Source organism: Tetrao urogallus (genome assembly GCF_951394365.1).
Source record: "Tetrao urogallus genome assembly, chromosome: 24".
Classification (NCBI taxonomy): Eukaryota; Metazoa; Chordata; class Aves; order Galliformes; family Phasianidae; genus Tetrao; species Tetrao urogallus.
Window position 1 is genome coordinate 1730863 of NC_136837.1, and position 11788 is coordinate 1742650.

The following is an 11788-nucleotide window of genomic DNA, read 5'->3' on the forward strand; positions in this document are numbered from 1 at the left end:
CCCAAAGTGATGTGTTCCTTTTGTGGCTTTACCGTCCGGACCCGTATTAAGAGGAAGAAAGCAGACTGAGATGTAAGCTGGAAGTTTGGTCTCTTAAATAGTTTGTAATCTGTATGAAGGCTGGAAATGTGCAAAGATGTTTTGAGTTCCTACAGACAGCACACGTGGCCGGGAAGCAGCCGCCTGGCCCTGCTGTGCTGCAGGCTGGGTCTGCTTGGGTCAGAGCTGGGAGACGTGGGAAGGCTTCTCCTGGTCTGTGAGCAGCTCGGTGCTGTGATGGCTCAGCCTGAGCTCTGTGTGTACAGGTCTCCTGTTGGTGTAGAGGTGTTCATGAGCCGTTAGAAGTGTGTGCAGTGTGTGTCTCCAATTCCTTTTGTCCTATATTCAAACAAAACAAAAAGCTGTTGATTCCTCAGGGGGAAAACCTGCTTTTCTGTATCTGAAGCCTCCCTAGAGCTATTTGCATGAACACTTTCTTAAGATGCCCTTTGTAGCTGCTGCTCATTGCTCTGAACATCACCACGTTACCTGGAGTGGAGAGAACTGTGTTGTTGTTGTGAGCAGAGCTCGGATGTGAAGGGGAAACGGTGCTTTGCTGTTATATATAAAATAGGTGAGATCCTCACATGAACACTAGATCCTTCTTTCCTACATCGTCCCACTCATAGGAGGTGAACAAAAGGGTAATGCAGAAACACAGCTGCTGCTAAAAACTGCCACATGCTTTTCCTGAACAATCAGCACTTCCCAGTGAATTGAGTTTTGATGCCCAGACCCTGGAGGAAGGTCAAGTTTGGAAAGATGAAACTTTCCTGATCCCAGGGCTGGAGAGGCCAGCAGTGAGCACAGCTCTGCAGGAGCAGCTCGTTGAGCTCATCTTCATCAGGCAGCTGCAGCTGGATGCTCTCACACCTTGGATTTCTCTCTCAGTTGCTAAATGCATTAGTGCTGTTTGTTCTGCCGTAATTCAATCAAGCCAGTTAAAATATTTTGCTTTCGAGTTGAAGCAAAATTTGCTAGAAAGGCAGCGTTTCCCCTCATGCCAGGTTAGCGGTAGCTGCATCCATCAAGTCAGCTTCAGTTTGCATTTTCCTAAATGTCACAGCATCAGCCTTGGCTGAGCATCACTGCTGTGAGCACAGAGGATGCTTATTTGCACCGTTTTTCTGGGTAACACAAATCCTTTGTTCAAGTGATGGACAAATGTGTACTTTCTCATCACACCTCGTGTCTTAATTCTCTTCTTCATCTGCGACATGCTATAGAAGCCGAAACTCAATAAAATTGTTTCATTTGTAACTCCTGACTGGTCTCATGAAGGCAGCAAAAAGGTTTCATCTGGCTGCAATGATCACAGCTGATGGTAATGAAGGGGTGATAACAGACCCCAGGTTGGTCCCTCTCTAAGTGCCGCAGTTCTCCATTGAACTGAGATGATCTGTGCACACGCTTTGATGAGCAATAATGATGGGAGAAAAACCAACCCTCACAATTTCGACTGCTTTGAGCCCATTTAAACGAAAAGTGGTAAAACTGCAGTCGTTTTCTAGCAGTGAATACTGAGGACTTCTACCAAGGGACAGCATGGAGATGCACAGGTCTTAACCATCCAAAACTACTGGCCGCAGAGGCGGTCTGAAGGCTGACTGCTGGCCCTGAGCTTTGGTCTGCATTGGATGAAGCCTCCAGGTGCTCAGCATCACTGAGGAGAGGTGGCCTCATGCAGTTCTGCAGACCAAAGCCACCGTACCGCGAATGCAGAGTGGCAGCTGAGCCCTGAGTGCTGCGATCCCAGCTGGGCACCAGGATGGCACTCAGCACTCATTAACTGCATTAACCCACACACACATTTTTTCTTCTTTAATCCCAGCCTCTTAGTTTTCGGTGCTCTCTGTATAATCTCCGTCTTTCATCCATTCCTCTCGTTATCTTGGATTTAGTCAAAACATGCGTGGGGTTTGACACACGGCTTCTATTTTTAATCACTGCTTCGCACAGATAATCAATTTCTGCTCAGTGCTGACTGTCACTGGAAAGCGGGATGTCACGCCAGCGAAAACGCCCGCGCTTCGGTGGCTCAAAGCCCTGCATTTTGCTTTTCAGTGCTGAGATTTGGCCTTGTCCCCGGGGAGGGGATAATCAAAGCATTGTGTGCGCGTCACTGCCTCAAGAAGATTGGTCACACCAATGGAAAGTAGACACGCTGTGCAAGTGCAGATATTTCCCTTTCATCTACAGGATTAGAACTCCGAGGACAGCTGAAGCTGGCACAAGCGACACCCCAGAATTAAAGCTGCCTTTATTGCTCCTTCTCTTTTTCAGAGCTTCTCTTAATTATATGATAATAACCCACTGCAGAGTTGATGGGTGTGGAGGACCACCTCCATGGCGGGAGGGGTGACCACACACAGGTGATGGAGGGTGGGCTGGGGATGGCAGCACATGCATGGCAGCATTGGTCGCTGTGCAACGTCTGCAAGCAGCCGCAAGGGAAAGCTGTATTTTGAGTAACACAAAGAAAGTAAACACAAAATAGCACTCCCACATGTTCCTTAAATGCTCTCTTTTTATTTGGTTTCTGTCTCGTGGTCTCCAGCTTTGCAGAACAATGACAGGCTTGCGGGAAAACTAAGAGGCACTGCAGCAAGGCCTGGCATGTAATTATTGCTGCTTTAATGGTGGGGGCACGGGGTGACACAGTGCTGGACTGCTCATGGCAAGGGTACAGACATGGGGCGGAGGAGCTCTGCACAGCCCATCAGTGACTACAGCTTGTTTGAGAGAAGCAGGGCTCACCTCGCTTCTCTTTCCTTTCTTCCTTTTTTCTACTTTTTGTTGTTTGCCATCTTACTCATCTCTCTCATCTCAGCCCTGGGCTTCTCATTTTGCCAGGGGTTTTCTTGACGAGGCATTGATCATTTCTTCTGGCATTAGGGCTGCACACATCAGTACAGAATGACCTCTGGGGGCCAGCAGCTCTGTTGTTACTATGAAGTCATCATTCCCAGATGCAAACACAGCGCCTTCAGCCTCTGATCTCTGCTTGCACAGCTGGGGCACACGGGGGGAATGTCCTGTAGGGCTGGCAGGGACCCAGGACCCAGGGCACAGGGTCACAGCTTTTCCTTTTGTGATGGTGTTTACCTTCTTCGTGTCTCCACAGGGGGGGAAGAAAAAAAAAAAAAGAGATAAATCCTTCATTTTTCAGAAGAAGATAATGCAGAGACCAGTGCTGCAGGTGAGCCTGGGAGAACAGGCTTTGGTTCTCTGTGGATGCACAGGTCCTTGGGCCAGGGATGTCCCCAATGGCCTTGCTTGATCACCAGCACTGCTGCAGCCAGTGGCAATGCCATTGCATGTTCAAGAAATGCTTTGCTTTTAGCTTCTTTCTCCTATTTTATATGTTTTTAATACAGCCACGCAAACACAATTGTGCACACGATGCTCTCACACAGCTGCAATTAAAAGTAGGGAATTTAGAGCACATCCGTTTCAAAGACCCCGTGTCGGCTGCCGTGAGGATGGCAGTTCATTAAAGCCAATAAAGCACGGTGGCATGAATGGCTCAATGCAAATCCTACAGCATATTCCGTTGCCATGGAAACAGTCTGCCCCAAAGCCAAGATGAGGGCAACCACAGCATCAGCAATAACTGCAGAGATCTCAGTGGGAGCCCAGCTGGGGAGTGGGGGTCTCGGAGCCCACCTGGCACTGCAGGGCTCGTTTTCACTATTTTCTGCCATAAACCCACAGAAATTAAAGCTCAAAGCTGCTTTCTGAGATGTGGAATTGGGTGCGAGATGAGCACAAACCAAGGTGGTCCCCAGAGCAAACCGTTTGGCAGCAGCAGGCCATGAGCTGCCATGTCCCCGTAGGGTGTGTGTGCAAAAATGGCTCCATGGGCACAGCACAGAACAGGGGCTGAGTCTGGTTAGGGGCTCATTTGGCAATAGGGTGTCTCTGGGAGCTAAAACCTGACAGGCCCTTCCCCTCTGTGCCCAAGCAGTGCCCTGCATAGGATAAGAGCTGGGACGGCCGCACTGCGCTGCATTCAGACTGGGCCAGACCTGAGCACTGTGACCCATTTGGTTTCCTTGGCTGGAGGTGAGAGGTCCCAGCAGCAGAACAGAGCTGACAATGCCATTAAACACAGCTGAGGATGCACAAAGCCCTCGGGACAGGCCACTGCCTATGGACTTTCCTGGTGTAGCCCCAAATCTGACAGCATGGCCAAGAGCGACATATGTGGGCTGATCAAAGTACCGAAACGACAGCAAGCTCTGTAAGAGCCTGAAACTGTCTAGGAAAGACTGAAAAGATGCACTGCAAACGCAGCTCCTCGGGCTGCGACCTCTGAATCCAAAGATTTGATTTTCAACCCGGTTTTGCTTATTGCACATCACAACAAGCAGCTGCTGCCACTTCATTTCCCTCCCACATCCTCACGGACCCCCCCGGCTGCAGCATCCCTCCCATGTGTGGATCAGCCTCTGGCAGATGTTGCATGAGCAGAAACACCTCTGGGATCTGAGAGCTGTGGTTACAGATGCCAGGCAGCCATTAGGAGGGCGTCAGATGGAGAGATTGTTCCCCTTCCTGCTGCAGTACAATGGCATCTTTGTAACTCGCTCCTCTGAGTTGCCCACTTTTAATTTCAGTTTCCTATTGCAGAATCATTTCACTCCAAGAGCTCTCATGAGCTGGAAAAGAGCAAGAAAAAAAGGCTGAGGATGAGACAGAAAAGGCTCAAGAATGAGACAGAGAAAGGAATTAGCCACGGGAGATCTTGCTTTCTCCGTCCTCACTTTAACTTCTCAATTTACTTTATCAGATCGCCTTCCAAAGGGAAATAGTTTTTGAGAGAAGAAAGATGAGAGGGATTATTACTTACACAGAGGCTCCTTTAAAGAGATAAAATATTTGGCAATTAAGGCACGAGGAGCTGCAGAGTCGAGGAGAGCAGGGATGTGAGGGCACAGCAATGAATCTCCCATCCCCCCCCACCACAGCAGGGTAATGCCACTGCCCTCGCAGAGCTGGGGGCTCTGGGTGCCAGGAGCAGAGGGACCCTCATAGGGATTGGGTGTGATTTCTGTCTGAGCAATGCTGGATTCATTTGTTGATGCTCCTTGCAGCACTCTGGAGACGTGGAGCGCCAGGTAAGTGCTGTGTTTTGTAATTCAGGCACCGCAGTCCTTTTTTCATTTCGTCTCTCATTCCCAAAGCTTTTGGACCAACCATCTCAGCACACATGCACTGGGTGAGCCCAGCTGGGCGCTGCAGTGTGGAGTTTGTGGCTGCAGCACAACCCGGCAGCCATGGCCACCAAAGCATCCTCCCAGATGGGCATTGCAGGACCACTGTTCCAGGTTATAAGGTGATTTCTGGCATTCCATCAGCTGTAATTCATGCTAAAAAAATCATTAGGATGGAACCACAGAATCAATAAGGTTGGCGAAGACCTCCAGGATCACCCAGTCAGCCCATCAGCACCACCCCACCATGCCCCGTCATTATTTACAACTGTACAACTTCTGAAAATTGCATTTGTTGCTGCAGTTACTGATTGTGAAAAGGGCTATAAATTAACTTGACAGTGCACGTAGCTCTTCACCCTTGGATAATTTCTCCGCTTGACTTGCACTGTGTTGAACTTTCTGCACCATCCAATTACACTCATTCAAAGTGTGTATTTAAGCATTTTTCTGAAGGAAGCAGAAGATATTTAATTAGCATACAGAAGAGCTCTGGGTAGCTATCGGGTCAGCTCTGAGTGGCAGCTCAGCATCCCAGAGGCTGCAGGGGAACCTCAGGGCCAGACCCACCCCCAGCTGCAGCCCCACAGCAGGGGCGACCCTCAATGGCCAGAGCAGCTCAGGCTTCACACAAGCATTTGTCTCCAGAGCTGATTTCTGTTGTGGACAAAGCACGCTCTGTGACACACAGATATCCTAAATTCAACTTCTGCATCCTCAGGCATCTGGAGGAACTGTGACAAGAATGAACTGTGGTGTGGTTGTGGAGCATCGGTGCCATCTCCAGCCCAACCCTCCATCCCCCAAGGGAGAGGTGCATGTGGCAGTGCGTGAGAATCTGCTATTTTTCTGCTTCCAGCTGGGGCTGCTGAGGCCACATCCTCATGCTCAGGGCCCTTCTGGGACAGTTCCCCCCAGTGCATGTTGGCTGTGGCCCCCAGCTGCCCCCACACCCTGGGTCTCAGGCACTGCCATGTGGAATGGGAACTCAGGGAACGGAGCCTTGCAGAAAGGGTCTGCCACCACTGTGGCTGCAAAGGGAAGACAACCGTGCTTTGTTAGACGTGAACTGAGAAAATGAGGAACATCTGGTGCCTGCTGGCTGGAGGCCTCGCCAGCATGTGAGCAAAACCTCCAGTTGTCCTTTTGGATTAAGGGATTGTGCAGCTTTGTTCATGCCATGCCCCAGCCAGGCCCAGAGGTGCTCTCACTGCAGCAGAAGCTGCTGAACTCCAGCCCAACCTCTGCCCAGAGCCCTGCCCAGCCCGCAGCCCAGACTGTGCACTCACAGCTTCAGGAAACCTCTAGGAAAGACATTTTGAGGCAGCTCATGGCAGCATAGAGCTCACTGCTGCAGCCCCCAGCGCCCCACACTCCCCCCAAGCAGGCTGCTGCAGCGTGCTGCATAGCATTTATTCATTGCATCACAGAGTAGAAAACTTCATTTCATCAGTCCAGGCTTTTGCAGGGGCACTTCAGACCTCCAGTTTCTTCTTCATCTCCATGCGGTAGATGATCTGGTAGCCGTCGTCCCAGGCGTAGATCTGCCTCTCGCGGGGGCTGTACTTCATGCTGGAATGGGAGCCGTAGCGTTTGGGGAAGTACACGAGGGAAGCCTCCTCGGGGGGCAGCGTCCCACTGACGTCGAAGACGCACTGCACGCGGGAGCGGCTGGGCAGCCGGGTGTTGTAGGCCACGTGCAGAGCCCCGCACACCACGAAGGCGCCCTCGGCGTTCTCCCGCGGGCACGGCGTGTCCCACATCTGCTCGATGTCCAGCGAGTCGGGGTCCAGCTTGGCCAGGCAGATGTTCTTCTCGTTCTCCTTGGTGGCGTAGATGGCCCAGAGCCCCTCTTCGTCCGCCGCCAGCTCGATGTAGGTGAAGGGGGAGAGCCCGAAGACGGGGATCTGCTCCTCGGCTGGGAACACCGAGCTGTCCACCACCGTCTTGTTGGCCAGGTCGAACTTGATCACCTGGAAGGGGCCCTGCTGGCGGATGTAGTAGAGGTACCCGCCGTAGACCAGGTGCCCGGTGCCCACCCAGGGGTAGGGCAGCTTGATGCGGGCTGCACGGCGCGTGGCCGAGAAGAGCGTGAACTCCCGCATGCGGGGGAAGACGTACACCGTGTCGTTGGCGGTGCCATCGAAGACATAAATCTTCTCGGAGTTCCCTGCAGCATCCTTGGTCCAGAGCCCCACGGCGCTGCCGAAGCGCTTCAGGATCTTCATGGCTCTGACGCTTGCAATGGTGTCACTGCAATCTGCGAGGGGGGTGGAGGGGGGGCAGCGGTTAGAGCCCGAGGACCGATCCCACCCCCCGTGTCACCACAGTGCTGCGGCACCCCCACCCCAGGGGTGCTCCAGGCAGCTCCCTGGAGAAGCACCGCATTGCCCTCGGTCAGCATCGCTGCCGTCCCAGCGGCACACAGAAGCCCCTATGGAGGGACCCCCCTCCCCGCCCCCCAGCCGCGGCTCTGCCCGGGATGCAGCTGTGGAGCCGAAGCTCCGGGCAGCCCGCTAAACCCACGCCACCACACGGGGCAGCCCGGCGGCCCTCACCCGTCACTTTGCTGTACTTCTCGTTCTTCCTCTGCTTGGCCGTGGCCGCCTGCTTCTCCGTCAGCACTTCGTCCACCTCCACGCAGGGCGGCGCGGGGTTCTGCGTTTCCAGGTAATCCACCTCTCGCTCCAGGCGGTCCACCCGCGCCGCCGCGCTCTCCGCTTCGGTCCGCAGAGCCTCGCGCTCCTTCTCCGCCGTCTCCAGCATGCCCAGCACCTGGTTCTTGAAGTCCCGCAGCTCCGTGGAGTAACGGCTGCTCTGATCGTGCCACTGCGCGATCCTCTCCTGTTGCGGCCGAGGGGTGACGGTGGGTTCCGTGCCGCGCGCCCCGCGCCCGCATCCCCGGCCCGCACCGCCCCGCTCCCCCCGCCCGTACCTCCAGCATCACCAGCCGCCGCTCCACGTACTCCATGAACTGCTGCTGCTGTGCGCGCGGTGCCGCGGCGAGGAGCGGCAGGAGGAGCAGGCAGCGCCAGGGCCCCATGGCCGCCGCAGAGTGCGGCAGCGCGGAAGCGGCTCAGCGCTCAGGAATGCTGGCGGCCCTGATTGAATCCAGATGGGGCGAGAGGCGGCCCCGGGCGCCTCAGCTCCGCTTTAACTCCGGCGGCTCCGCAGCCCCGACCCTCCGAGAGACCGAGAGACCCCAGGGATCGAGTACAGAAAATTAACCCTTTTTATTGATGCATTGCAATTGTTCTACATCTTTACCATATTATGTAGAAAATACTTAAAATACAAGCTACTTTGTAAAACCAAAGACAAACATTGAATCCAAAGATAAACTATGTTTTCACAATGGACCCTTCTCCCATATAGTTAGTATTAAATTTTTAAATAGCTATTTCTTTTGTTAAAATGATTTTTACATACCCCCTAAGTACATCAGCAATACAAACATAGATCAGTAATGTCAGGAACTACCTGCACCTACCGGCTTGTAAAAAGGAAGAGCACAACCAGAAAAGAAAGGTAAATTGTACACAGTAACTAGCATATCAAATACATTTAGTAAAGTAGGAATTCCATTGCAATATCAAGGATCCAAGCAGAAATACTAACGTTACATATAATGTACTGCTACATGTAGTGAGATAGATATATTCCAAGCTGAATCTGAAATCACACATTTATATAAAGTTTAGCAACAAACAACCATGTGGACATGCGGCATCATTCAGAACTTTAAATAAAAGAAAGCAGGGCTGTGCCAATCCTGTCATTTAGAAGCAATTTAGTTTAATGTACTAAAAGAAATCGCTGAGTCAGAGGTTAATTACTGCATCCCATCAATTAGGTGCTAAGCAGGGAGGCTCAGGAGTTGCCTCTGCTGTGGCTGTCACAGCTGTGAGTGCAGATCGCCCACAGGAACAACCCTGACTTCAGCTCAGGATCACAGAGGTGGGTTATTTGATATTCAAACGGCGAATCCCAAAACGGGTTTAAAAGAAATTCAGGACTCCAATTTCGACCCGGAGAGCATTGGTTTGTGAAATCTGTGTAGCAGCTCTGAAATGAGGACAGCTGGTTATTGAAACTGATGGGAAGGCTGGCAATGCATGGGCAGGGGGGACGCAGCTCCTTCTGGGCTCAGAGCAGCACACCGGGCCGGAAAGCTGCTCCTGCATGGGCAGCTCTGTCTGCCTCACGCTGTGTCTGCCACAAGAGCAGCCTCAGGGAAACAGAGCTGTTGTAACAGAGCAGGTTCCATCCTTGCAACGTCATTCCCATCTCATCCTCTTTGTTCCAATGCTTTTGGAAACAGTGCAAGAGATGTTACCGTGCTCTGTGAATAGATTCCTTTTAATGGTCATTTTCATCTACTTCTTGGGGGGACTGGGAGGGTCTCACCCAAACTCCCAGCACATTTGCTGCTGGTGTTTTTTTTTCCTCCAATTTGGACCTCATACATAACATTTCCTATTTATGTACAAGACATACAGTTTTCTGAAATGCAGGAACTGGAACTTGCTTTGCCTTTGATGGAAAGGCACAACTCTGTACCCAGGAGGTATCTGAAGGGAAGTACTGCAAACAAGCAACGTAACACGGAAACAAGAAAGTGCTTACAGCAAAGAGCATTGTTTACACCCATGATGTAAAACAGCACAATCCGTTGGGCATCCTCACAGCTACAGAAGTGCTCTGACCACAAACACACCAAACAACAACGTCGCTAATGCTACCGTCCAGCTCCGAAGTCCTTCAGCCCTCTGCTGAAAGAGGCCCCAAACCTCGGCGTCAGCTCAGCCCAGCCTTCCTTCCATCAAACGTATGGAATTCCAGAAGCTCATTTTGCACTCCTCACGTCAGAGAACCGGACCATCTGCCACTGGGACGGGCCAGAACTGGGATTCAAGGTTACCAAAACCTCTTATTGCTGCGTAACTCTGCTGCCCGAGCCAGCCTGGCTGCCAGCCGGCCAGTCCTGGTCTGTGTACTGGAGATGAGCAGTAATTCCTGGCACGAGGGACCCAAGGAAACAAAGCATGGTTGCATTTCCTCTGCACACTGACTAGCATACAGCTGACACCTTCCCAACAACTCCACATTAGCAGCAGCATTAGAAAACTTCTTAATGGTATTATGTGCTTTACAGCAGGCTCTCTTTGGTATAAATATCCTATCACCAAGCTAGCAATATTTTACAGGAAATGTCTACTATTAACGTGGGGGAAGGTAACGCCATACTACTCTAATAAAAAGTGATTGCACGTATTTAATCACTTCTGCAATATGAGACTAAACATTCCAATGCATTCCCAGCACGACCCTATTCGAAATGCACCGACAGACAGCTAACAGGACATGTGCCACTTCCAGGAACAGCTGTAAGGGGACATCGCTTCACTCCAACAAAAACGTTGCTTTTTATGACAGCATTAAAACTGAGAACAATGCACCTATGCGACAGACTGCTGTTCTTGCTGTGGGAAGCGTAGTGAATTGCTTCAATTCGACGGGGGCTTGCTGGTCCCTCATAAGGCAAGCTCACTGTAAACTCTATTCACACTACATCATCATTTAAGGCACTACAATAAGGGGACACACCAAACAACTCTTCATCACACATACCTGTGCAAAACAAATCAGAAAGTATCCTTGTCTCTCGTGAAGCTCTACTCCTCTCTCAGTGCTACAGTGATGAGCTCTAACCATTGCATTATATCACATACATTCCGACACGAATCCATTCATTTTGGTTTAAATACAAAGGATACATCAAACTCCATCCCCAGGGACGTTTTAAGAATCAGACAAACACTAAGTACAGAGTTCAAGTATCATCACTACACATCTTGATTACAAAGACAGAACGTTTGGGGTTAGCAGGAAGTTTTGCTTGTTATATTTTTCTAATCAATATGTACATATTTCATTTTTCTGTAAAATATTAAAACACCACCAATACAAAACTTCTAAAATAGTTTTAAATTCAGTAATAAACTTTAAAATCTGGATTTTTTTTTTTCTTCTTTTCTTTTTTTTCCTCTTTTTTTTTTTTTCTCTTCTTGTTTTTGCAATTCCTCCATGCACGTACTGCATACAAGTCTTCATAAGAGCGCTTTAAGGAAGCTGTTGGCATATCCAGGAGGATATGGTCACAGGAGTATAAAAAGCTGTACACACCAATACAGTGATGTTTCGTTGTATTTCAAATTGTTCGACTCCCTCATAAACGAATCACGGAAAGAAAAATATGAAGGAAAAAACAAAAACCAAAAAAAAACCAGAACCAAAAAGCCCTGCGCTTCTGTGGAGGCATCCAGCCCTGTTTTGGGGCCAGCACCGAACGCTGCAGAATGCAGATGTGAGAGCAGTGTGGCACAATTCATTCCCAACTGAACGTTACGGCATCCTCGTCCAGGTGCTGAGCTGTGTTACACAGCACGACATCAAAATCTGTTTGAAAAGCCTCAAGGGATTCCCCAATGAATGCAATAATAATTCAGCTGTGTTACGGAAACAAAGAATTT

General features: G+C 50.5%; 1 protein-coding gene across 1 annotated transcript; it reads right to left on the reverse strand.

Annotated features, from left to right (window-relative positions):
• Positions 1-6730: 6730 nt before the first annotated feature.
• On the reverse strand, positions 6731-8298 carry OLFML3 (olfactomedin like 3; the record flags this gene model as incomplete). Its single annotated transcript, XM_079546566.1, has 3 exons — positions 6731-7515; positions 7814-8099; positions 8191-8298. The coding sequence occupies 3 exons, from the start codon at positions 8296-8298 to the stop codon at positions 6731-6733; spliced, it is 1179 nt and encodes a 392-aa protein (XP_079402692.1).
• Between the last annotated feature and the right edge of the window lie 3490 nt (positions 8299-11788).